This window comes from Maylandia zebra, linkage group LG3, assembly GCF_041146795.1.
Source record: "Maylandia zebra isolate NMK-2024a linkage group LG3, Mzebra_GT3a, whole genome shotgun sequence".
Taxonomy (NCBI): Eukaryota; Metazoa; Chordata; class Actinopteri; order Cichliformes; family Cichlidae; genus Maylandia; species Maylandia zebra.
In genome coordinates this window covers 48,414,328-48,437,901 of record NC_135169.1, presented here as the reverse complement: position 1 = coordinate 48,437,901, position 23,574 = coordinate 48,414,328, and the positions used below count along the sequence as shown (strand labels likewise).

At 40.4% G+C, this 23,574-nt stretch overlaps 4 protein-coding genes across 6 annotated transcripts in view; 2 read left to right on the top strand and 2 right to left on the bottom strand.

The window, feature by feature from the left end:
- The window catches only part of LOC101486750 (serine/threonine-protein phosphatase PP1-beta catalytic subunit), a 30,805-nt gene extending 30,357 nt beyond the window's left edge, over positions 1–448 (bottom strand). Inside the window, exon 1 of the mRNA XM_024798568.2 lies at positions 293–448. Coding sequence (XP_024654336.1) covers positions 293–344 — 52 coding nt within the window. The 5' untranslated portion in view covers positions 345–448. The remainder of the gene's footprint in view (positions 1–292) is intronic.
- A 2,170-nt stretch (positions 449–2,618) lies between these two features.
- Positions 2,619–13,645, top strand: rela (v-rel avian reticuloendotheliosis viral oncogene homolog A). 2 transcript variants are annotated; one of them, XM_004567083.4, is made up of 11 exons: positions 2,619–2,796; positions 4,564–4,599; positions 4,773–4,906; positions 5,705–5,850; positions 6,858–6,949; positions 7,296–7,430; positions 8,004–8,108; positions 10,994–11,209; positions 11,294–11,374; positions 11,481–11,564; positions 11,893–13,645. In XM_004567083.4, the coding sequence occupies exons 1-11, from the start codon at positions 2,790–2,792 to the stop codon at positions 12,687–12,689; spliced, it is 1,833 nt and encodes a 610-aa protein (XP_004567140.1). In that variant the 5' UTR covers positions 2,619–2,789; the 3' UTR covers positions 12,690–13,645. The 2 variants fall into 2 exon arrangements, with proteins under 2 accessions (XP_004567140.1, XP_004567139.1); XM_004567082.4 differs by having other exon boundaries at positions 11,890–13,645.
- On the bottom strand, positions 13,646–15,778 carry lg3h11orf68 (linkage group 3 C11orf68 homolog). Of its 2 annotated transcripts, XM_012923512.5 has the most exons (3): positions 15,515–15,778; positions 15,372–15,441; positions 13,646–14,908 (listed from the first exon to the last, which is right to left on the bottom strand). In XM_012923512.5, exon 3 carries the CDS (start codon positions 14,863–14,865, stop codon positions 14,122–14,124), a length of 744 nt encoding a protein of 247 aa, XP_012778966.1. In that variant the 5' UTR covers positions 14,866–14,908; positions 15,372–15,441; positions 15,515–15,778; the 3' UTR covers positions 13,646–14,121. The 2 variants fall into 2 exon arrangements, with proteins under 2 accessions (XP_012778966.1, XP_004567137.1); XM_004567080.5 differs by lacking the exon at positions 15,372–15,441.
- Positions 15,779–15,848: 70 nt separating this feature from the next.
- Positions 15,849–23,541, top strand: drap1 (DR1-associated protein 1 (negative cofactor 2 alpha)). Its single transcript, XM_004567078.5, has 7 exons — positions 15,849–16,030; positions 16,626–16,698; positions 16,905–16,998; positions 18,142–18,267; positions 19,139–19,229; positions 19,328–19,416; positions 22,029–23,541. The coding sequence occupies exons 1-7, from the start codon at positions 15,989–15,991 to the stop codon at positions 22,219–22,221; spliced, it is 708 nt and encodes a 235-aa protein (XP_004567135.2). The 5' UTR covers positions 15,849–15,988; the 3' UTR covers positions 22,222–23,541.
- The last annotated feature ends 33 nt before the right edge of the window (positions 23,542–23,574 follow it).

The window sequence follows — 23,574 nt, the reverse complement described above, 5'->3', positions numbered from 1 at the left end:
ACCACTTAATCACCAAAACCCTCAAAATGCAGTTTACAAAAAAGCTCGAACATAGTTGCATCCAAATGAATTACAAATTAATCTAAAAAGATCCGTGAAAGAAAGACTGTTGCTGACTAAAAAGGTGTGCCTGTTGTTAACGACAGTGAGGACCAGTCCTGCTAACTCCAGAACCGGGCAACGCTAACACGTAAAGCGGGCCTTTATTGTCAAAAATGAAACCTAAATAAGTATTAGGGGCTAACACTGGGCAAAACAAGAATACACAAATAAAACTTGGTTGTGAACTCACCCTCTAAAAGCCTGGAAATCAGCGAGTCGACGTCCAACTCCCCCTCCGCCATTTCTGTAACGAACAGCTCTGCCCGCCGCAGTCTGAAGCAGGCAGGGCAGACACCGCCTCACCGCACAGAAACCGCCTCCCTTTCGCGGCCTCCCATTTAGGGCCATTACGCCTCATTCAACTACACCTCGGATATTTTAGTTTCTAGAACAGAAAGGAGAACAGTGGACATTTTTTAAAAACATAGTAATCCTGCTCATAAGTTTCACATACTTTTTTTCCTCCTCATTTTCTAATTCAATCCTCATATTCAGCCATTGCTATATAAAGCCTGGCTCAACCATAAAGATCATGATATGAGGGTACAAAAATGTATTTGTATTAGAAAAGAAGGGTAGCCAAAAAAAAAAGATGGTCAATAGCATATTCACTCTTGCTTTTTACGTGTGATTTTCGATTGCGTTGAATGCATCAGCTAATCCAGTGCTTCTTACAGCAATAATCATAATGATAACGATGCAAAGATTACCATTAGATATACTCTATTTATAATGGAACATCGTTTACACTAAGAAAATAAGTTTTCGTTTTCACCATATTCTATCAAAGGACAGGTGTCTTAAAGGGCCTGATTTATTCACCTCCAGCGCCCCCTTCTGGCCAGGATATGTCTCTTAGAGCAAAATCAGTCCTTTATTCACGTTACTTTGTCTTCAACTGGACTAAAACAACATGGTGAAATAATCGTTGTTTTAAAAAAAGGCGTTTGAAGCCCTGTCACTATTATCACACTGTATTAAGTAGGTACTGATTTCTAGTGCAACCAGCAGACCAGAAACGTGTAAAGTAAGACCGTGTGTGAAGGACTGGCCTGAAAAACACTGAAACTGGTAAACTTAAGATCTGTATGTTGTGTCTGTTTACAGAGAGAAGAGCCGACAGACAGGAAAAAAGTGAGTTGGATCTTAATCTTAAGACTCTTCCAGGTTATGACTAAAGCCAAGAGTTATGTTATTGCCTCTCCCACTCACTTATTTTTCAGTTTCTTTCAAGTGCGTCACTGGGTATTTCCGCACTGTTTTGAGTGGGTGGAGGCAAGTTGCACTGCAGAGAGAAGGCAGAGGTCTGCAACTAGATCAAGCTAGCCACAGCGCCGGACACGACGCAATTTTCCCTCTTCAAAATAAAAGTATGCAGTATTTTATGAGCAATTGCTTGTCCCTTGCAACTAGACGAAAGTCTTAAAATAAGTAACGCACAATTGGTATACACTACTCCTATTACACCACAGTTCTGCTATACTAATGTGAAAAAGCGTGAAAACCATGAAAATAAACTATTGTTAATTTTGGAGACTTGGTAAAGGTAGTGGCTGGCTTTAAAAAATAAAAAATAAACCAAGTTATTGTTCTGTTCACACCTATTTCCGTTATCTTGAAAATTACCCAAAAAAATCTGCCATGTTTTGATTTTTTTTAGTTCACTATAAATTCGATTAATTAATTTAACATTTGGGGGTAAAGCTAGTAGCTGCCTAAGTAGTCAATAAAAGGCGTTATCAGCGAAAGGTTATCCAATTTCAGATTCTGCATTTGTAATAAACGTGGCACAAAAACAATGCCTACTGTGTGAGAAAAAGACATCACAATGACTTAAGGGGAACAGATTTCTTTAAAAAAAAAAACAAGATGAGGACAAAAATAAAGCAGAGATGTGTTTCTATTAGAGGAGTTAACCTGTGGAATAGTTATGACAGTGATTTAAAAAGGTGTAGTTCATTTTCCTTGTTTAAAAATATGTTTAAAAATAGAGTATTAGAAAAATATATAAATCAAGAATGAAAAGAGCAAAAAAAAAAAAAAAAAAAAAAAACCCCTCTTGATTCTTTTGCTTTGATGTAGTTACTTATCTAAGGTGGAAAGTTTTTTTTTCTTGTTTGTTTGTTTGTTTTGTTTTTGCTTTGTTTTATTATTTGCTTCGAGCCCTGTGTACAGGAGCTGCATGCAAAAAGATCTTTTGTTAAAAGGGTTGGCGTAATAAGCAAATGCTTCAGCCAATACCTTTTGATTAGCCTTGTCTCATGCTTTCTTGCTTTGTGGTAGATCTTTGTTCTGTTTTCACTGAGATATTTGAATGCTAATCAATAAAAATCAAATCAAATAAAAAAAAATCAAACAATGACGAGAATAAAGCACGTACTGTGCAGTTGCTGCAACTTGGCGAGAGGCGTGTTGCACAACAAAGTTGCAGCACATCGCTTCCCAAATAGATGTTCCTTACCGGAAAACCCGTGAGCACGAACGTAACTATGTCTGTGGCTTTACTAACTGTACACTCTCGTACACAGACGTAGGTGGAGCGAAGGAGGCGACAGAGCGGCTCTGTCAAGAACTTCGTGGAGTCTGTAGTGCCGTGTTTCCTGCTCTTTTTTGGCTTAAAATAAGATACAAATTATTGAGAAACAGCGGGGGATATCGAGGAGCGTGAGCTGGACTTGGACACAGCCATGGACCGTAAGTGGAGCTGCTTTTATTTACTCATCTCAGACACGGGAGGCGAAACTGTACAGGGAGTTGTTTTGCGCACAAGGGAAAGCCCCGCTATCATTGGGTTTTGCGCCAACAGGAGGAGTCTGTTCCCGAATAGTAAGCTAACGTACAGACAGAAGTTTGACTTAACTTTGGTTTATCGCATACATGTGAAATAGCCGAGAGAAACTTGATGTTTAACTGAATGAATTTCTCAGCTTGTGGACAACTCAACTGGCACGAGCGGAGCGAACCAAACAAGTCTCGCGCTGCCAAGAGGCCTGTGGGGTTTGTCCACTTGAGAGATTTCCTTCTAGCCTCTGAAACTTCGTTCAGAACTCTCGCCATTTAATGTTTTTCTGTATGTAAGTGGAAATATTCTTTGTGAATCACGCACTCAAAAGCTTGTCAGTAACAGTGAATAGTGTATTTTAAATTCGGCCTGGTTAAAATCACCGTATAACGTTCTTTTCAATAAAAAAAAGTCGTATTTAATTGGTCGACGCGTTTAGCAACCGCCCACTCCGGCTTTAATTGACAAAAACGGTTCCGATAGGAAATTGTGGTAATAAGCTCTGTGTTCAGGAGAACACGTGTATGCAGATACTGTGAAGATTTCACAGCCGCCTCCGTTTCTATTTTATTCCATATATACCTTTGCCTTTAGGCTAAACCATAAACAAACGAGATTTTATAATGGAGTTCTGTTGACTTCCTATGTTTAGAGTGCAGCCACACTTTATGCAAATGTTATAAACCTTAAAATAGATTATGTTTGTTGATAAGTGTCACTTATCTCTGTCTTGGTTGTCGATATTGGCACGACAAACAGCCAACATCTGACTGAGCATCATAAAAGTATGTCCCTTTGTTCGGTCAGTAAAATTGAAAGTGATTCTAGCAACAGTATCGAAGGCCTCAGCTGTGATGCTCTTAATTCAGTCATTAATGATCTTTCGGTCATTGTGGGAATGTGCTTTCACTTTCACATCATCCAGACTCAGTAAGTAGAAAAGACTGTCTTTCACATAAGTGGTCAAAATGCAGTCATTACAGACTCATGTCATCCTTTTATTTTAACAAACAACAACTTTTGTTTGTTTGTTTGTTATTTTTAGTCTTCACTTTGGGGCTTTGCACAGCCTCTTCATTCAGTATTATTCTGGCATTTTAGGTATGATCAGAAAAAGCAAGAATAATGTCTTTGAGCTAAGGCTAGAAAGCGAACATGTTACAGCATGGAAAGGACTCTACTCAAGCTTTTGAGCTGAACCTTTCCTGCCTGCTGATGGGTGGAGCTTTGATCGACTCACCCAGTGTTACACCTTACTTACTGCCTGAAACTGGAGTGCACCCTGCACTAAAGGCTTCCAGCAACAAAGCTGGTAACCTGACACCAATATTAAAAGCCCTGCCTGTCATTGTTTGCCTTTTTCTGCACTTCGTCTCCTTCTCGGTAGCTTTGCAGGCAAGTGGTTTATGACAACCAGAGATTATATTTAGCTGGGAGGCCCTTGTATCTCGGCATCCTTCGACCCCGTTGGACGCTGCACTCTCCTGTAGAATTCCACCCTGACCTCACCACAAATGACAAACTCTGACTAAACCTCAAATATGCAACAAATCTGTTTTCTGTTATTTTTGTCATCTCCACCACCACTGCGTGCTTCCTCGTGGAAGTCGTAGATGGAAAACCTGCAGTTTTTCCTCAATAAGTTGGTTAAATTCCTTTCTTGTTTCTGTTCACCACAGCTGGATATGGATGGAGCCTTACCCCGCTCAACCAGGGTAAGCACACTTTCCTTTTTAAAAAGAATTACTGATGTTCTCTGCAGTGATTTCATGAGTAAACATTTCTACCCTCGGGTGTAGTGACGATCGATGAGGCTGTCTGTGTTGACACACTGACACAAGTAAAGCAGTATTTCACAATGACACAATGCCTTTGCTTTCCTCAACAGCTCCCTACATAGAGATTATCGAGCAGCCAAAGCAAAGGGGGATGAGATTTAGGTACAAGTGTGAGGGACGGTCTGCTGGCAGCATTCCCGGAGAAAAAAGCAATGACACCACTAAGACGCACCCAGCAATCAAGGTGAGTTGGCACAACTTACTGATGCGTTTTAGTGACGATTCATTAAATATCATTTACATTACAGATAATATACACATTGGTGAAGATTTAGGTAAAACGGGTGCATGCAACCACAGCAACTGTTTCCACAGTGACTCATGTACGTCAACTGTACATTTATGGTGGAGAAGGTCAGTGCTGAAAAAATGCTTTCTGCAGCTGAAACATCTGTTTTTCCTGTTGAATGTTAGGAACACAGACTGTGTATGCGTGATGGATGATGCAAGAAAGAAATCCAATATTATATTATATATTATATAATATCATATATATATTTGTGTTGATCATTTCAATTGAAAACGTAATTTCCAGAAGAATACATTTTTCCTACAATATCGGCAAAATTAATTCTGGACTATGAAAGAATGGATGTTATCAGCTAACGCTAACAAGCTTGGTTTGCAAGGTACATCTGTTAGTACAAAGTCATAAACCCAAACTGAAGAATGGACCTGTCTGACAGGCAGTTAGTGCAGATAACTTATATTAAAAATGTCCTAGAAGGCATCAGTACTATAAACATAGTTGAGATGTCCAGTTCGTTAACTTGAATTAAAGGGGTGAAGCATTGCAAACAACTTAGTCATAGACCCTAAAATGAACAGCACCACCAGTAAGTCATCAGACGAACGTTTGTGTATCAGAACCTGTAATTCTTCTCTGCAAGTTGCATGCAATGAGTTTGTTTTAGCTGCAGACAATGCAAGTGCCCTTATGGCTGAACCTTCTATCAGTAAAACTCTGTTTTTTTATGGACAGGTGCACAACTACAGCGGCCCCCTGCGTGTTCGCATCTCATTGGTGACAAAGAACTCACCCTACAAGCCTCATCCTCATGAGCTGGTTGGAAAAGACTGCAAACACGGCTACTATGAGGCTGACCTGCAGGAGAGACGGATACACAGGTAGGACTAGTTTGTATGTAAAGATAAAATTAGACACTTCAGAGAAACCTAAAGGAAAAAAAGCAATACAGAGCGCTACGGTGTCTCGAGGAAAACTACAGTTTCAGGCTAATGCAAAGTGAAGTTTTGCAGTGACTGACCTAGATTAGCCCTTGATCGGTTCTGGAAAATGACGTGTGTACTGTCACCTTGCTTGGTGTCTAGATGAGCAAAAATTTAACAGAATACTTTTTTTTAGCACAAAAGAGTTAACATTTCCTCTGTATTACAACCAGAACAAAATTTCCACAAGTTGGAAAAAAACCCCAAATCATTCCCAATTTGGTTCTGAAGTGGAAATACTGACTGATAAGATATGTTGAAACCTACTGAACCCATATACCTGGCAAGACATGACAGTTTTTTTCTGTCTTCATTGAAACAGTGACAAAAGTCAAACAAATCAGCTTGTACTGCAGACAGATGTGTGCACTGTGATTCAACATGAGCAACTGCACGTGCTTATGTTAGGCAATTGTTTTTCACACTGAACAGTTTATATCCTGATCATTGCTCTAGATCACCACACGAGTTATAAAAGGGAAACCGTTACACTGTTATTTCTAATTATAGTCTCCCTGGAGTCTAAATTAATGAAACATCATGTTAAATAACCCAGAAAAGTACATAAAAAAATCTGTATGCTAACAAGCTTTTAATTGTTAAACTATATTTGACTGTGACTAACAACAACAATAATAATAATAAAAAAATAATAATAATAATTAGGTTAGGTTATAATGCAGGTATAATGCAGGTACTGGACACAAGCAGTTAAACACAGTCATTATAGTGCAGCCAGAATAAGGGTAGATATGGGGTAGAAGTCAAGAACAGCAAATACTTCAGGAAGTAGCAGTGCAATGCCTACTATTTCGTTAACCAAAAAAGTAAACTGGGTCAAAAGATGATTGCATGAACTGTGTTGCTAGATGTCTAAAAAGTTGTTTTGTTTTTTGTCTTTTCAGTTTTCAGAACCTGGGTATACAATGTGTGAAGAAGAAGGATGTAAATGAGGCCATCACTTGTAGACTGCAGACAAACAATAACCCCTTTAACAGTAAGTGGCCATAGTTAGAGATGAGTCTCCACCACAGATTTTAGTGATTGTTTATGTTAACTACCTTTGTCCTTAAAGGATATGATAACATCATTTTGGAGGATAATTGTAATCATGTGCTTAATTTGGATTACTGACTTCTTCTCATGCAACAGCTATGCGTTAACTTCTGTATGGTCAACTCTTATCAACAACACTAAGCAAATTCTACTTCATGTTTGTTACTGAGACGATAGCGGGTGGTGGCTGTGTGCTGAAAAGTAGTACGACAGGATGCAGTGGTTTGCTTGAGTGTTTTATTGTGTGTTGCGTACCACGCCCTTTTCCTTCTCTTTCTTGGATGCAGTTCCTGAGGCTAAGGTGTGGGAGGAAGAGTTTGACCTAAATTCAGTCCGGCTTTGCTTCCAGGCCTCCATCACTCTCTCTACAGGGGAGCTCTATCCTCTGGAGCCTGTGGTATCACAGCCCATCTATGACAACAGTGAGTTGAACACAGCACACGTGAACAGAAATGCATATGCACCAAATTAGCTGATATAGATATTTCTTATATGTTAATATAAGGTAAGAGGTGCTTATAGTAAGTACTGTACCATTGTAGAGAGACGAGTATCAGTCTGAGCTCTCTGTACCAGCACGTTCACACGTATAATCACGACTATAAAACTTCCAAATGTCCTGCAGCCTTCCATGCCCTCAGTGATTCTCTGTTCCTCTTTGCAAATTAATGTTTCCTCTCAGTTTGAAGGTATTTACAAGAAATAGACATCACCACAGACTCACTTGTGGATCAAACACATACATCTGTGTTTCTCCAAACAGCTGAAAAAGTTTAATTTCACTTTCGAAAAAATGTCAATTGTCTGTGTTTCAAAAAACAAACAAACAAAAAAAGTAGACAAAGTAAGCCAAATAAAACGGAGACGTTAGCCACCCAAGTATCGAAGTGCCAGCTAGAGCGGGCCTCACTGTGCGTTTAGCATTTGTGTGATATTTAAGTGTTGCACTACTATCGTGTTCATGGGCACATAAAGGCTTTTGTTCTGTCTTGCAGGGGCTCCAAACACAGCAGAGCTAAAGATCTGCAGAGTCAACCGCAACTCTGGAAGCTGCAAAGGAGGGGATGAAATCTTTCTGCTGTGTGACAAAGTGCAAAAAGGTACAGTGTTACTGTACAGATACCGAAAGAGCACAGCGGCACACAGCACAACTAAACCTACACTTTCAGACTGAATAATCCATAAATAGAACTCAGGACTGAGTAAGCAGATGTAAAACTTGCAATACACGTAGAGCGGAAACGGTGTAAGTCCTTTACACCCACAGAAGATTGTGTGAGAAGAGAAGAAGTTAGAAGCAAGTGGTCTCAAAATAGAAGAGTGACTCACTTAATAAAATATACTATATGAGGTGACTGGGTTTCCATTTTTTACAGCAGCTGTCATGGCTTAGTTTCCTTCTTCAAAACAGCAGATGTGCTAATTATGCATGTAATGGATATATTAAAAAAGTTAAAAAGAAAATGCAGACTACCTGGCATTACACACTAAACTGACCCGTCCTATATCATAATGCAACTTACAAACACGTGTTAGAGAGACGTACTGAGGCTTTCAGTGCTCATTTCCCCTTTAAGTTACAGCAAGTCCACTTTTTTACTGGACATACGTGGTTAGCCAACCTTAAGTAGAGCAAGACTGTGTCTTCTTACAGTCAACCTCAGGATCTGTTATTCAAATAAAATGTTCTGTATTTCTTAACAAAACTTCTCGACTGGTCACACTGAAAAAATCTGTTCTTTCCAGATGAACTAAATCAGCTTTACCCTCATTCCCCTAAAATGGTTTTTAAAAAGGCTTTTTTTATCTGGAAGTTTTACTTCTACCACTGCCTTTCCTGTTGCCAAATTATCTGACAGATTCCACTTCAGAGAAACAACTAAGGAATAACACGATTGTGTTTGTCCAGAGCAGTGAGTTTACACAGTGATATCATTTTTGTTGTTGTTCAGATACAGAATAGGCTGCTAGCTGATGCCAGAGCCAACAAAGCTGCCACTTAATGAACATACGTAGGTCAAATATGCCAATACTGATATATCTATACTCGAAGCCTCAAGCAATAAACACAGAAATTGTTTGAACATTATAATACAGGTCACCTGTAATAAAAAGATTTACTAGTCTCTTTGACCATGTGTGTTACTCCTACGTCTTCTTTGGCATGCTGTGACTTAGATATTCTAAGCAAACATGTAGTGAACATTAAGCTTATAGATGTTAGACAGCGCAGTCAACAACACTGCCCATTGTACAGTCAATGAGAATATTCTTGAATGACTGCACACTGACTGCTAATTAATGTTGGCTAATGTCAGACAGATATGGAAAACTGAAATTTGTCTGGGCCAACTGTAGACAAGGAAAGATAAATAACGGCTCGGTCTTGAAAGTCAATTGATGAAGCACTTTTCTCATAATGAAAGTAACACCAGCAACTCGACCAGCTGTTGTTATGTTATTTATTTATTGATTTAATATTGTAATATAGCATGCAGTGCTATATCCCAGATCATTCTATTTGCTAGTCACTGCTTCCCATTAATAGACTTTAAAGCCACATTAATCATGATATTGCACTATAATACACTACAGTTACACTTTAATAATTCATCAAACGACTGTCTTAAATGGGAAAGGTGTAACTTGCTAATTCAGTAAAAGGACTAGATGTTGTAGTCCCTGATAATGCATTGCGTTAAATGGCGAGAAGCTTGAGGGATGGCTGTTATGAGGAAAGGCAGCCCAGAAACCTTTGGTGTTTTACCCAGGCTAATCTGACATTTTTGGGGGGATTAGAGATCTGATCTAAATGATCATATTAAGATTTGGGACACATTATCAGTAGTGGACCTTGGATTCTTCTTCAAAGGGATAGAAAAGGTGATAGAGAGAAGTAAGACAAAAGAGACAAGATAGGAGAGTGCAGAGAGGAGAGCCAGAAGGGGGCGCTCGATCTGGCTTCCCACACCGCCCCGCCGGATCGGGCTGTATGCTCTACCTCCCCACTAGAATACAGTCTCCAAAAATGATCAGAGGAATTATTTTATTGTGTGTTGGTTTTTCCTGTCTGCAAACTTTGAACTCACTGAGGTTGTTTTCAGCAGGCAGCAGGTCTCAGCAGCAATGAGAGAAAAGTAGTGACAAGGACTTGATTTAGGTGGACACAAAGATGACTCCAAGGGAGTGCTAATGTTAGCTGCTAGGAAACTGCTGTAGGTGATGATGGAAATTTAAAAAAAAATGTTGACTGAAGCATCACGTATGCACTTCAGAAACCTCTGGGTTCAGACTGTGCCTTTGTTCCACGTGTGGGATTTCATTGCATCTCATGGAAGCTGCTGTGTGTAACACAATGCAAAGCAGTCACCTAATCTGTTTTTGTGCTGAGTTAAAGCTTTCTTCTTCTTCTCATTCTTTTCCAGTTCTTTTCATTTCTGTACAACAGTTTCTTTTAAAGTGATCACTTTATGCTCATTATACAAGCCTTTTTTTTCTTCCCTCACTTATCTGCTGCTGTTTGATCATGGCACACATATATGCTTTGTAATTTGGATGTGGGTGCTCCCCTGAGTATCATTTGATACATCTTAAACTGGATACAAATTGCATCATTGCGAAAAAAGATCGTGAGAAGGCTGAATTTTGTACTAGTTCATCTCTCGGTCCTGCTGTCTCTGGGAGCCTGTCACACAGCTACTTTCACAACGAGCGGCGCTGTCACATATCTGCTTTGAACATTAAACCCTTTTGGTTGAAGTTTAACAACTGAAGCTGGCTGCGAGCCTTCTGAGTTGTTGTTAGACTTGAGTGTTGCGTAGCAGCAAATGTGATGTAACACCCCCGGGGTCTTTTCTCTGTTAATCAAAAACATCAGAGCTGCTTTTGCAGCGGCGAGTTAGTGCCCGATTATCTGATTATTCTTTTTGAGTTCTTCACCAGCTGCAGTATGTTGTTACATTTGCCATTTTCTGTTTCCCTGCAGAGGACATTGAGGTGCGTTTCTTCCAAGACTCTTGGGAGGGGAAGGGCACTTTCTCCCAAGCTGATGTCCACAGGCAGGTGGCCATTGTGTTTCGCACTCCGCCCTACCGTGACACTAACCTCACTGAGCCAGTGAGAGTCAAGATGCAACTCCGGCGGCCCTCTGACCGAGAAGTCAGTGAGCCAATGGACTTCCAGTACCTGCCGTCAGATCCAGGTAAAATATATTATATGCAGAAAATGTGCTGAATATGTGCAACTTTTCTCAAATTTAACTTCTTTATCATTTCCACCCTGGCAGATGAATACAGGCTGAGTGAGAAGAGAAAGCGGACAGGAGATATGTTCCAGAACCTGAAGCTAGGGCCCTTGCTATCTAGTGGTAGGTTAATAAGAATTTTTTTTCTGTCAGCTGAGCATAGTATAATTGGATAATGGTTACACTGTTGTTAAGCACGGTATTATAAAGACGTCTTCTGACATTTCAGTGACCACTCCACAAGATAGACAGCACCTAAACCCATCAAGGAGAAAGCTGACAGCCAAGCCTCAATTACTGAACCCACAAGCTGGTGAGTCTGTTGCAGATGTTCCTTCCTTATTTGAACTCATTTGAAGACATTTTACTTTACTTCCTGATATCTTTTACACCAACTAACAAATGGATTCATTCAAAAATTGTCATTTCTGGCAAATGTAATTTGATGATAGTTAATGTCCGCTTATAATAAGTAATACTCTAAATAATAAAACAGTAATTTAGATTGGTGTTAGTTTCAATCTCCTCGTCTTCCTGTCTTAAAGCAGTTGAGTCATTAGCGGTGAACTTTGTGTATGTGAAATATGTGATAAGGATTTTCTGCAGTGAGTTCTCAAATCACTTGCTTGTGTTTGCAGCAGCTGTGGTGCCCACTGGTCCCACTGGGGCAAAATCACATCCCCAATACCCCTTCCAACCAGGCCAGCTATTTTCTGAGCAGACAAAAGTAGAAGCCTCCAACATGTCAGCAGCTCCTACCAACCAGTGGAAGATGACAGCCCTGGGCTCCCAACCAAAAGCAAACCCAGTGTCTAGCTTTTCAATGAACCCATCACCGGCCACCTCTACCATCACTTCCACTTCCAATCAGGACTACTCAACGGTCAACCTGTCAGATCTTCATGAATTCTTCCCCAACATTTCCTCGACTATCACCCAGCAGGAGCCCTCAGCTTCTCAAGTAAACTTGGCCTCTTCACAGACAAGCAACTCCTTCGCCCTCCAGAGCACTCAGTTCCGGGGAGAGCCACCACTTGTTGATGACGATATCCCAGATTTCCCTAGCTTCACTGAAGGCCAGGTCCCAGTCAACCTGGACAGCCTCAACATGGATGACTTGGAGGATCTTCTGAACCCCCAAATCGTAAATCATCCTTCATGTCAGCCGACTGGCCCTTCGGGCTCCTCTACCGCTGCCCAGACTAGTGCAGCATCTCAGAACACTTCTGACCCTGCCAGCAACCCAGGAAGCACTTGGATGAATTACCCCAACAGCATTGTGCATCTGCTCCAGAACGAAATCATGACAGACAGCAGACCCAATAACAACCAAATGCTCGAAGACTTCGATGAGTTGATGTCTGCTGATGAGGACCGTCTTATTTCCATTTTTAACAGTGGAAGCCAAGCTGGGTTTGTGTCAGGACACCCGACTTAAAGTTTCTTTCATTTTTCCAAAGACCAATTGTATCTTCCCCTGTGGCCATCAGGACTAAAACTTCTTTATTATTGTAAGGCAAAAAAGGAAGTAGGCAGAGGAGACCGAATGTAGCAGCACTGCTCACTGTGGACACACTTCTTAAAATACCAGCAATGACTTTATGGTATTCAGTCTGACGCCTTGCCCAGTCATATAGTTTGTCTGATAAATTACAAAACCCATAATGTAGGTGATCAGATTTCATGCCCTGTGAAACCCATGTCCAGCATCTGTGACTAAACGTTTAGGTCACTGTCAACATATTGATGGTGGAGACAGATTCTCCAGCGAATGTTTTACGAAGACAGACAGCATGGGTACTTTGATAAAGGTATCCGGTGTGGTGATTATTTTTGGAACATGTTAAGCATGTTTTTGTACTGTCATTTGAACAATTTTGGTAGCTGTGGCCACAAAAATGTGCAGCTTTTGTCTCTTTTTTTGTCTTTATACAAAAGGGTTCATATATATGTAATCAGATCTAGAGGTAAGTCTACACAGATTATGTCCGTTTTTAAAAAAAAATTATCTCTTTGGATTGCACCATTGTTTTCTGAAGGTTAACACAAACTATCTGAATGTCTTGGAAACAAAATGAAGGTGTACATTTATCAAACAAGCAACATTACTATATATGTGCTTATACTAGAGATTGTGCTTTTTGTGGTAATAGTTTCCACTGCTCTGTAATCAGTTTTTCTACACTTATTTTATCAGTAATGGTTGCATTTTAACTCAGCTGTTTCAGACTTGCTATACTCTGCAGTAAGGTGCTTTACTGAAATGTAATTATGTTTTTACGTGTATTATGAAAGTGGATCGTAGTATAATTGTGCTTTTTTTTTTTTGGAATGAGACTTTGTCAACATACAAAACACTGTTTTGGCAATAAATACCACAACATATAAAGACGATTTTCAAAAGAGTATTTTACTTTGCAACTCTGTAACTGTTATACAGTACAAAGGGGGGGAAAAAAAGGCGAACGCAAGAGACAAATGTAAAATGGCAACAAGGAGTACTTCAGTGGATCTTCTGAAAATGTGCATACAAATCAAGGATGTTAGTCTTCTTCCCGGCACTCGAGCCTGTTAGAATCTTGTTAGTACTACTATTCTTGTATACAATATTTTCAATACAAAATAAAAAAAATCTGAAAGTGTTTCAGGTCATTCAGAAAATTTTACAACACAAAAAGAAGAGACAAATTTAGTGTTTTGGATTTTTTTTTTCTAGAAAAAAAAAAAGGATGAATTTGTGATCGGAGTTCAACCAATGATGTTCTAAATAGTTGCAGTCAGAGGACTGTACTGTCCAACCCATCTCCTGGGATCATCACGCACCTCTTCACATACTGTTACAGCAAAACTCCTCTCTTGGTCTGAGTGGCTTATGTTACCTCAAGATTGGTAACTTTGTTGATGACGTGGGAACGCCTGGGCACACACTCCAGGTCGAACTTGCTCTCGTATATGGTGGGGCAAACATTCCAGCGGTTGTTCCGATAGATTCCCAGGTATGTATACACATCTGGCTTGTACGAGAGAGGGCATTTGACCCCTGTGGCACGAATGACCGAATCCAGCCTCATGACCTCATTCTCATCAGTGAAGTTCTGGTTATAGGCACAAATGACCTGCTTGCCCTCTGCCTTGCGGTCAAATGGGCTGACTTTAACGAGTGAGATCTTGCCATCTAGGGCTGCTCTTGCCACACATTCCCAAGCGTGGTCCAACTTGAAACCAGTGTCCAAGTGCATAAGCCACTTGCCTGAGAGTACTCTATGGTTCAGGGCCAGCTCCCTCACTGTCTGGAAGGTGACGGGCCGGGAACTCGCCAAAAGTTTCTCCCAACTCTCCTGGAGTCCTGTGACATCCGCACCACTGGGGCAGTGGTTTGGGCCCACCACAGCAATCCACCCCACAGGGCTGACACCACCCTCCTCGTCTCCAAATCTGGACACTTGGGAGGGCCTGTTACTCTCCAACCAGCCATCAAACTCGGATCTGGGAGTTCTTCTAGAGTCAAAAACAATCCAGGGGTCCATGTCTGCAGCCATGGCTTCAGCAGCATAGGTCTCTGCAGCAAAGGGGGTCCTCATCTCGCCATCAACAGGGCTCTCTTCTTCCTCCATAATGGTATAGCAGTTACACGAGTAAACAAGTTCTGAAGCCTGCCTGTTGAGTTGAAGAATGCAGTTATTATTTGAATAAAAAACCACTGGTTTAGCCTCTGTGTTAGCTTACAACCCTTTTGCTGTTATTTATTAGCTTACAACCCTGCCTAACTTCGACAGAAGTGGACAACTGAATTGCTTATGAATGCTACTAGCTAGCCTGCTACAACAGCGAAAGTTAGCGTATCTCTACCACTGATTCAGTTTCACACGAAAGTTACTATCGACCCCAGCGTACCGCCTACAGCTGACATGTCAAAGAACACGCAGAACAGCTTTCTGACTGCTTTAGCATTGTTGTAGCTAGCCGACAAGCTAGTCGTCTTTATAAATGTACACACTCGTCCTGGCTAGCCATTTCTAGCCAGCTGTTGAATACAACTGACTCTTTAACATTCACAGTTTTCCCATTCAAAACGTAAATAATCGCACGCCGATGTTAAACTTTGAACATAAAGGCTTACTCTAGCCGTAGATGTCGAAGTTTGTTGTTCAGTGTTGATCTTCCGCATAAGCGCAGCAGCTCCTCTGTATCTAAGAGCCAAAACCCATTCAGGTGGCTGGCAGTTTAACTAATAATTATTTATACATCAATTAAATTACGTACCTCGTCCACAAATTCGACCGTATGTAACAATATAAATATATGATATAAATATATATTTTTTACGTTTTGCTATAACATAATTTTAAACATAAGTTATGCTGTACTAGATTCAGCGACTTTTAAAAAACTTGCATGTTCCTCGGTATGTGTACAAGTCAAATATGTAAGTTTCCCACATTTGTATTTTGTTAAGCTTTAAAAATAAACATGTTCCATTACTATGGTTAAATAAAAGTATTTCTTTTCTTTGCATTTGCGGAACGACAAGCGCTCCAACCTGACGGCACGGAGACCCTGCGGAAACAAACTGACCGCACCGAGGAACGAGTGACGAAGACGATGTGCTAACTAGTTAGCCGGATAGCCACCACTATCTGGTGTGCGCGCGGTGGAGGCGAATTTCTGTATGAAATAGAATACGAATATAGCATATATTGTATTTTATTTTAGTTTAGCCACCCAGGTAATTTAATTATGCCCAGCAAAAAGAAGAAATACAACGCCAGATTTCCTCCGGTAAGTTTAAACTGTGCTGAGCCGGTGTCAAAGCAAGCTAACGTTAGCAAAGTGTAACATGGAAAGCTAAGTTCTGTAACTAGCTTAAGTGGAATTCGGCCTCTTTTGTTGCTTAGAGAGCATACAAGCCATCTAACACTCCCAAACCATTTAGTATACAAAGCACGTGCCTTAGTGAAAAGTAGTTGATGTCATGAAATTAGTGACCAAACATCCCCTGTATGTCATTAGTTGGTGGTGTACACACATAGCAGGCGTGCTATTTAAGTTGGTCTACTAATTGACGTTGTTTTTAGCATCTCAAGCTAGGCTAAACGGCACGTAAATAAATGTGAATAAATCCATTCTTTATTGTAATAAGCTGGATAATGTATCTACAATCCTCACACTACGTGAGTAGTGTAATAGTAATGATTGCAGTTACTTTGTGGGGACCTCACGTTATTCTATGTGCTGTACTGCAAACTCTTTACTAGGTTGTCCCCGAATTTCATCGCGTTTTCACTGAAAATGTTTGTTGTTGTTTTTTAAGAAAATGAAAATTTGAAGCGTTGCTGTAGACACATGCATAAAAATAGACCTTTTCTCATTTCAGGCAAGGATTAAGAAGATTATGCAGACAGATGAAGAAATAGGCAAAGTGGCTGCAGCAGTGCCTGTTATTATATGTATCCTTCCTGCCTGCAGTCGTCACTGTGCAAGTTCTGTCTTGAATTATAAATTGTAAAAGACTGTTTAATAATTAGAGAAAAATGCTTCCTTAGTCTGTTGTGTTGTTGTGTCAAGTTGTCTATTATTGCATGTTTGGTAGTTTGATGATTTAAAGTACAAACACACCACTGCTTCACTGTACTTCCCTTATCCAAGATATCAGCAAGAGCACTGGAGCTTTTTTTGGAGTCCTTGCTTACAAAGGCTTGTCAAGTCACCCAATCTAGGAATGCAAAGACAATGACAACGGCACATCTGTAAGTTCTGTGTTTGTCTTCATTCAGAGCCCTGTCTGTGTTGCACTGTGTTGGAGATGAACGTCTTAGGAAGGCAAAGCCATCTGCTGTTCAGATCACTGGTATATTATATAGTATTTGTTTTTAATGAGTGTAGCTGAAATGCTGTCAGGCCTTTATTTTGTTTATTTTTAAAGTGGACTCATGATGAACTTCCAGCTCGATAATTTCATTCTTGGACTTTACTAAAGTAGCTTTGCTTGATTCACATTTAAAAATAACGACTATTCGTAATATACACAACATACTTCTTTTAAGTCAGTTTTCTTCTGATTGGTTTTAACAGTACATTTAACAGTTCTTTCATCTCATTTAATCAAATTTCACAAAATGGGAATTGTGCAAAATTTCAGGACTTCAGTCATTAGTTTACTCAAAAAATAATCCTCAGTGAAATGTTGAAAATAGGAGTGTTTTTGAATAATTCCCTAGCATAATTTTGTTTTCACATGACAACATGTACCAAATCCAAATTGACTTTTTAAGTAATGATTGTGATGGTTTTCTTTCTCATCTTCCTAAGAAAAATTTGCCTAAAACACTTTAAAGTAGATAATGTCATTTTAAAGTAGCCCCTCAAAAATGATGTTGGAAAATGTCTAAAAACAGCCCTGCCATCATCCTTTGAAATATTTTTGAGAAAGCTAATGACAGCCGGAACCTCAAATTTTCCACGATTCCTATTTAGGATGTGTATCCTCCACCTGGAATGTTTTTTCAGGTAAGATGGTGAGGTGGGAAAGCATTTGATGAACTGACAAGGACTAACCCTACACATTGCAAAAAGATAAATAAGTAAGGAAAATCATTATGAGCCGTCTTTACAAAAAAATGGCATCCTGTTACACAGCATGATTTACTGTGTGGTGGGAGCCTGATAGTTCTGTGGAGCACATTTGCAGTACACTGCTGAATCCCTTGTATCTGAAAGTATTTCTGGCCTGAGTAAGACAGCCCGCCAAAACAATTTTTCCCTGTGACTCAGACTGTATGTGTTGCTAAAATGAGTATGTACTACCATTAAGCTTGCTGTCTTTTTGATACGAGCTTATATTTCACTTGGCAAGTAAGGCTGAGGAGAAAACTGTTCATATTTATTCACAGAAAGCAGTGCATTGAGCTGGAGCAGCAGTTTGATTTTTTAAAAGACCTGGTTGCGGCGGTGCCAGACATGCAGGGAGAGGGGGAAGAGAACCACACCGAGGGGGGAGGAGAGAAAGTCCCACGGAGGTAACATTCGCTCACACAGACACCCAAACACGTAGAGAAAGAGTCATGATGCTTTGAAATGGAAGGAGTATTTCACATACACGATCAAAACACTCCAGGGTGATATGAGGCAGCCAATCCAGCTGCAGATAATTTGGACTTATTTCATTAAGCAGTTTGTAATTCAGTCAGCTCTGATAAGTGCACACACACATCGGTTTAAACTAAAAAGGATTCGCTCCACGAACAGACAGAATCTGTGTACGTTATCTTTTCTTCTTCTGGAAATGAGCACTGCTGTAAATTGGTCTATAATCCTTGCAGTGTTACCGTACTCCCGTGTTCCTTTAGTTTTGTGATTCTAGATTATCAGAAGAAAATGAAAGAACTGGCCAGAGCGAAAATTAATTGTTGAGGAATTGTAGACAAGAAAATGCAGTATTGACTGTCAGATCAGACGCCGGCACCGCAGCTAATTTGTAGCAGAGAGCTTGGCGGGGAATTAGACGTTTCTTTTCTCTGCAGACTGCGGCTGATTGGATTCATATTCAATTCAAAGTGGTTGTAAAACTTGTAATGTTTAGACATTTGGTGTCAGCAAGTGCCTCAGAGTAATTTCCACCAGCAGTATGCGTCACACTGTTCTACTCTGGAGTTATCTTAAAGTTGCAAGGAGAGAATTTCTGCTTTAAAAAAAGCCACATTAGCTACTATGTTTTTCATTTAAAACATTTTTGTGCACTAAGTTAAACAATTGATTTCTGGTTCCCTCGTCCACAGTAGCCCAAGTGTACGTTCTGTTTCATGTGTTGTCTCGTAAACATTCTTTTGAAACTTTAAAGTAGGACCTGTTATCACATTTCCTTACACGGTTATCTTTTTTCTTCCTCAGAGGTCGAAAACCAGGGTCTGGTCGCAAAAACGGAGGTGCTGGCGCCAAAGGCAAGGACAAGAAGTTATCTGGAACAGAGTCGGAGCAGGAGGTGTGAGATGATTTGCATGTAGAGGCCTGAACCTGTCTACTGTGTTTGTCTGTATGAGGGGAGACGACTCACTGTTGTCTTCCTTGTGATGGAAACAGGACGACAGTGAAGACAGCGAGACAGACGGGGACGACGAGGACGGCTCTCAGTCTAGCACACATCTGCAGGCTCCATCCAGGTTCCACAGGTTTGTGTCCAGATCCACATGAGACGGTGTGTCTGGAAATATCCTCCCAGACTGCAGACTCGGAGAGAGGGAGGGCGTGTTTTCTTTTAAGCTCTTGCACTGCTCTTCCCTCTGAAAAACAGACTCTCTGATACAAAGATGTAAAATGATTTACAGCATATGACAAAGGAGATAGACGCCTAGAAAATGGCATAGAATTCATGAGAACTGCTGAATCATTATAAACAACCCACACACATTTGAGCCATTCAAACATTACATGATGCCCACAAGAGGGCAAACCAATACAGCAAAAGATGCAAGTAGTTACTTAGGCACATTTAGTCCAACATAAACATGTTTACATACCTACACATTACAGAATAAACTAAACAAGTTGGGTCTGGCACCCTGAGTGAGCTCTGCTTTGGAACAACATGGAGTGGTGTGGACTGGCATTTATACAGCACATCTCTGGTTTTCAGTATTCTGAGTATTCAAACCTCTTCACACTACTGTCCCCATTTATTCTGTACTAGCACACTTTCAGCAATTTATCTACACACGTGCTGTGAGACATCACAGCTGGCAGAATTAGCACTTTAACTTGATTCTTATATCAACTGATAAAAACAGAAGACTCGTCTAAACATGGAACAACAATTCAAAAATTCCATCGATATGAATTTGGGAAATGATTAGCAGGGACCTGACGTGTATGAGGCTTTTCCCACTAGCCAAATCACGAGACTTGTGCTTCAACCATTCACTCGGTGCAGTTAGGGTTACACTGTTCTGCAGTCTGCTGATTACAGAGCTTGAAGAGCAAATCGCTCTTTGTGATGCTGAGTTTACTTGAGAACTGAGATTATGATATTGAAAATGGTAATAAAAACAGTAAATAACCATATAGCATACTTGAAAAAGTAACCAAGAATGTAGGAAATGTGTTTTATTTCAGTCTTTATTAATTTGGTCAAATTTGCCAGCACAGAATAAAATTAAGAGGCTTGTGGAGTCTGAGATGTCTGCAGTTCAAAGTGTTTTCTATTGCTGTATTCCATTATTGCACTGTTACAAGCAGATATAATAATATTCGAAACCCAATGTGACCTCCCCTCATATACAACTCTACACTCACATGCCAGTTTGTTAGGTATAAATGACTGGGTTGGGCCCCGTTTTTCCTTCAGATCAGTCTAAATGCTTTGTGGCATAGATTCATCAAAATGCTGGAAGCATTCTTAAGATTTTAGTCCAAACTGACATCAAAGAATGATATCGACTTTGCAGATTTGGCTCTATATCTGTGATCTTCCATTCCCCCACATCCACTGGCGGTGACTGTAGAGGCCATTTGAGTACACTGGACTCATTGTCATGTTCAAGAATCCAGTTTGAGATGATTTGAGCTTTGTGACATGCTGCGTTGTTCTGCTGGAAGCAGCCATCAGAAATGGGTACGCTGTGACCATAAAGGGATGGACATGCTTAGTGACAATACTCTAGTAATGACGCTCAGTTGGTACTAAGGAGCACAAAGTGTACCAATATAATACCCATGCACCCATACAACAATGGCACCAGAACGAACTTCTGATCCAAGGCAGGATGCTTTCATGTTTACACCAAATTCTGACTCTGCCATCCAAATATCACAGTTTTTCCATTTGTATTGTACAATTTTGTTGAGGCTGTGTGAAGTGTAGCCTCAGTTTCCTCTTTCTAGCTGACAGCACCTGGTGTGGTCTTCTGCTGGAGCCCATCTGCTTCAAGGTTCGATGTGTTGTGCATTCAGAGATGTCCGCTCAAATAACAAGTGGTTATTTGAGCTCTTGTTGCTTCTTATCAGCTCAAAGCAGTCTGCCCATTATTCTCTGGACAAGACATTTTCGTCCAGTGAACTGCCTGCAAACTGGACAGCTTCTAATTTTGGACTGTTCTCTAAACTCGGAGAGAATTGTGCAGGAAAAGCCCAGTAGATCAGCAGCTTCTCAAAATACTCAGAGAACTCCGTCTGGCACCAGGCTAGGTTCTTCACTTGACTGGGATGGCATTTTAAGACTTGTCTGAAGAAGCACTAATTGGTCAGTAATTACATCAGCGGCAAATCGAGTTCAAAGCTGTCTGATCTCTTAAGAAATAAACACTCAATTTACTTTGCATAATCTTTCAGCTGCTGCTCTGTTTTCGTTGTGCCTCCCATGAAGGTGCTGCCATTTTTACTTTTCATTTGTAAGAAAATCTCCAGACAAGCAAAGTTTTTTTTTTTCTCTCAAAAAGTTATATTGCCTCACATTAAGAGCACATAAAGGCATATTTATATATGACTATTACTGTAGCCTGTTAAGAGAGAGAAATCTGGTGGCTGAAATTATGCCAAAAACAGGAAGAGGGCGCTGTTTTCCTACTAGAATCGATAGACAAACCTTTGCTGGCCCCAAGTTGAATAAGTTGTACCTGGAGTTCCCTGTAAATATCAAGATTCATTTTGGATACTTAACTCTAAAATAGTCCATTATTTTTTTAGTGCACAGTTAATTTGACTAATAATGTTTCAATTTAAATGGTAGTTTGTGCATAAAATGCACACGACTCCTCAGAGGTTAACACCTGTTCCTGTGCCCCCACAGCTCCAACACCCCCCCTCAGTATATGCACATGGCCAACATGGTCCCAATGGGCAACATGGCTCCGACGCAACCTCCGGGCACCGTGGCCTTCGCCCCACACGCCTCCATGATGAGCATGGCACCACCTCCCACAGTCCCTGCACCGCACAAGAACGGGGACGACGATGACGACGACGAAGACTATGACTCTTAGCTCGTTCTCAGCACTCCGCTCACACACTCTCTCATTCTCTTCTACCACACACACACACACACACACACACACACACACACACACACACACACACACAGTCAATGTTATTTTTCAAATTCTTAAGTTGTTTTTCTGGCAGCTGCTGTAAGCAGAGGAGAGAGAGACTCTTCATTGCAGCCTGCTGACCAAAACGCCCTTGGCGGCCAGCTATAAGAGCCACCACCACCGCGAGAGACACAAAGCCTGTACATTATGTGTTTTAATTTTCTTTTTCTTCTTCTTTTTTTATAAAGAAACTTTTATTTTATTGTAGAGAAGAATCCAACGAGGATCTTTTTTAACAAGTCAGTCGCTCGATTTTTGACTAGGAAAAATGGTGGTCGTCACCGTTTTTGCAGGCACAACAAGCTTGGGCCTCGCAGCTTTTTCTTTTCTTTCTCTTTTCTTTTGGGAACTTTTTTTTTCCCTCAGTTTCCTGTTGTAGACCTGAACATATCAGTCGTCGTCACTCAGATCCTCAGGTTGGCTGAAAGAATCCGTACATAGTAGTTGTTGAAGCTTTCTTTCAAGGCAACAGCACAGTATTTGGAAGATGATCATCGAGAAGGTTGGTGTCTCGCTGCTGAAGTGTTATGACTATGTTATAGATTGGCTGTGATATACAGCTTTTAAGCTCTGAGCTCTACTTCCCGGCTTTGTCACAACTCGCAGCCCAATTGTCCGGCTGTAACATAAATAAGGAAGCAGGTGTATTTTTTACTATACATTAGCTAGCTACACCTCTTTTTTTTTTCTCCCCCCCCCCCCCTTCAATGAGTTTCTATTTTTAAGTCACGTTTTTATCAAGAGAACTGTAAACCTTCACAGCTCTGAAGTCAATCATATCAGCAGGTTAATGAGTTAATTATTTGTTGTTCATGACCCTGGCAGAGGTCTGTTACTTTGGCAATTGGATCTTGTTATTATTATTATTATTACTTTACTCGACCATTTAATACCCTTAAATTGCCCATCTGAAGTATACTGTGACTCTTGGACCATATGTTTGTTTTTAAAAGCTTTTTTCCCCCCTTCTATTGTCCTCTCTCATTTCTGTTCTGGCCTCTCCTCCAATTTTGAGTAACTTGCTCCTTTATCCTGACTGTTTTCCTCCCCTTTTTAGATTCTTTTAAATGTGTTGATTGGAAGCAGAGTTGGGGCGCCCGTTTATGTGTCAGTCTCCGTATGAAATGGTTGCAAACAGACAGTTGGCACTGTATTGTAAACTTTTAACATTCTTTTTATTTTGTATGTAAAATAAAGTTCATATTTCAATTAAAATGGTCCTTGTATTGGTTTGATTTCTGCATTGGA

Bases quoted from the DNA above. Each gene is read 5' to 3' on its own strand.
- lg3h11orf68 (XM_012923512.5), bottom strand. From the start codon at position 14,865: ATGGAGGAAGAAGAGAGCCCTGTTGATGGCGAGATGAGGACCCCCTTT.
- drap1 (XM_004567078.5), top strand. From the start codon at position 15,989: ATGCCCAGCAAAAAGAAGAAATACAACGCCAGATTTCCTCCG. The intron at 16,999-18,141 runs GTAAGTTCTGTG...ATTTATTCACAG, and splicing joins ACAATGACAACGGCACATCT to AAAGCAGTGCATTGAGCTGG. The intron at 19,417-22,028 runs GTTTGTGTCCAG...GTGCCCCCACAG, and splicing joins GCTCCATCCAGGTTCCACAG to CTCCAACACCCCCCCTCAGT.
- rela (XM_004567082.4), top strand. The intron at 8,109-10,993 runs GTACAGTGTTAC...GTTTCCCTGCAG, and splicing joins GTGTGACAAAGTGCAAAAAG to AGGACATTGAGGTGCGTTTC. The intron at 11,375-11,480 runs GTAGGTTAATAA...CTGACATTTCAG, and splicing joins AGGGCCCTTGCTATCTAGTG to TGACCACTCCACAAGATAGA.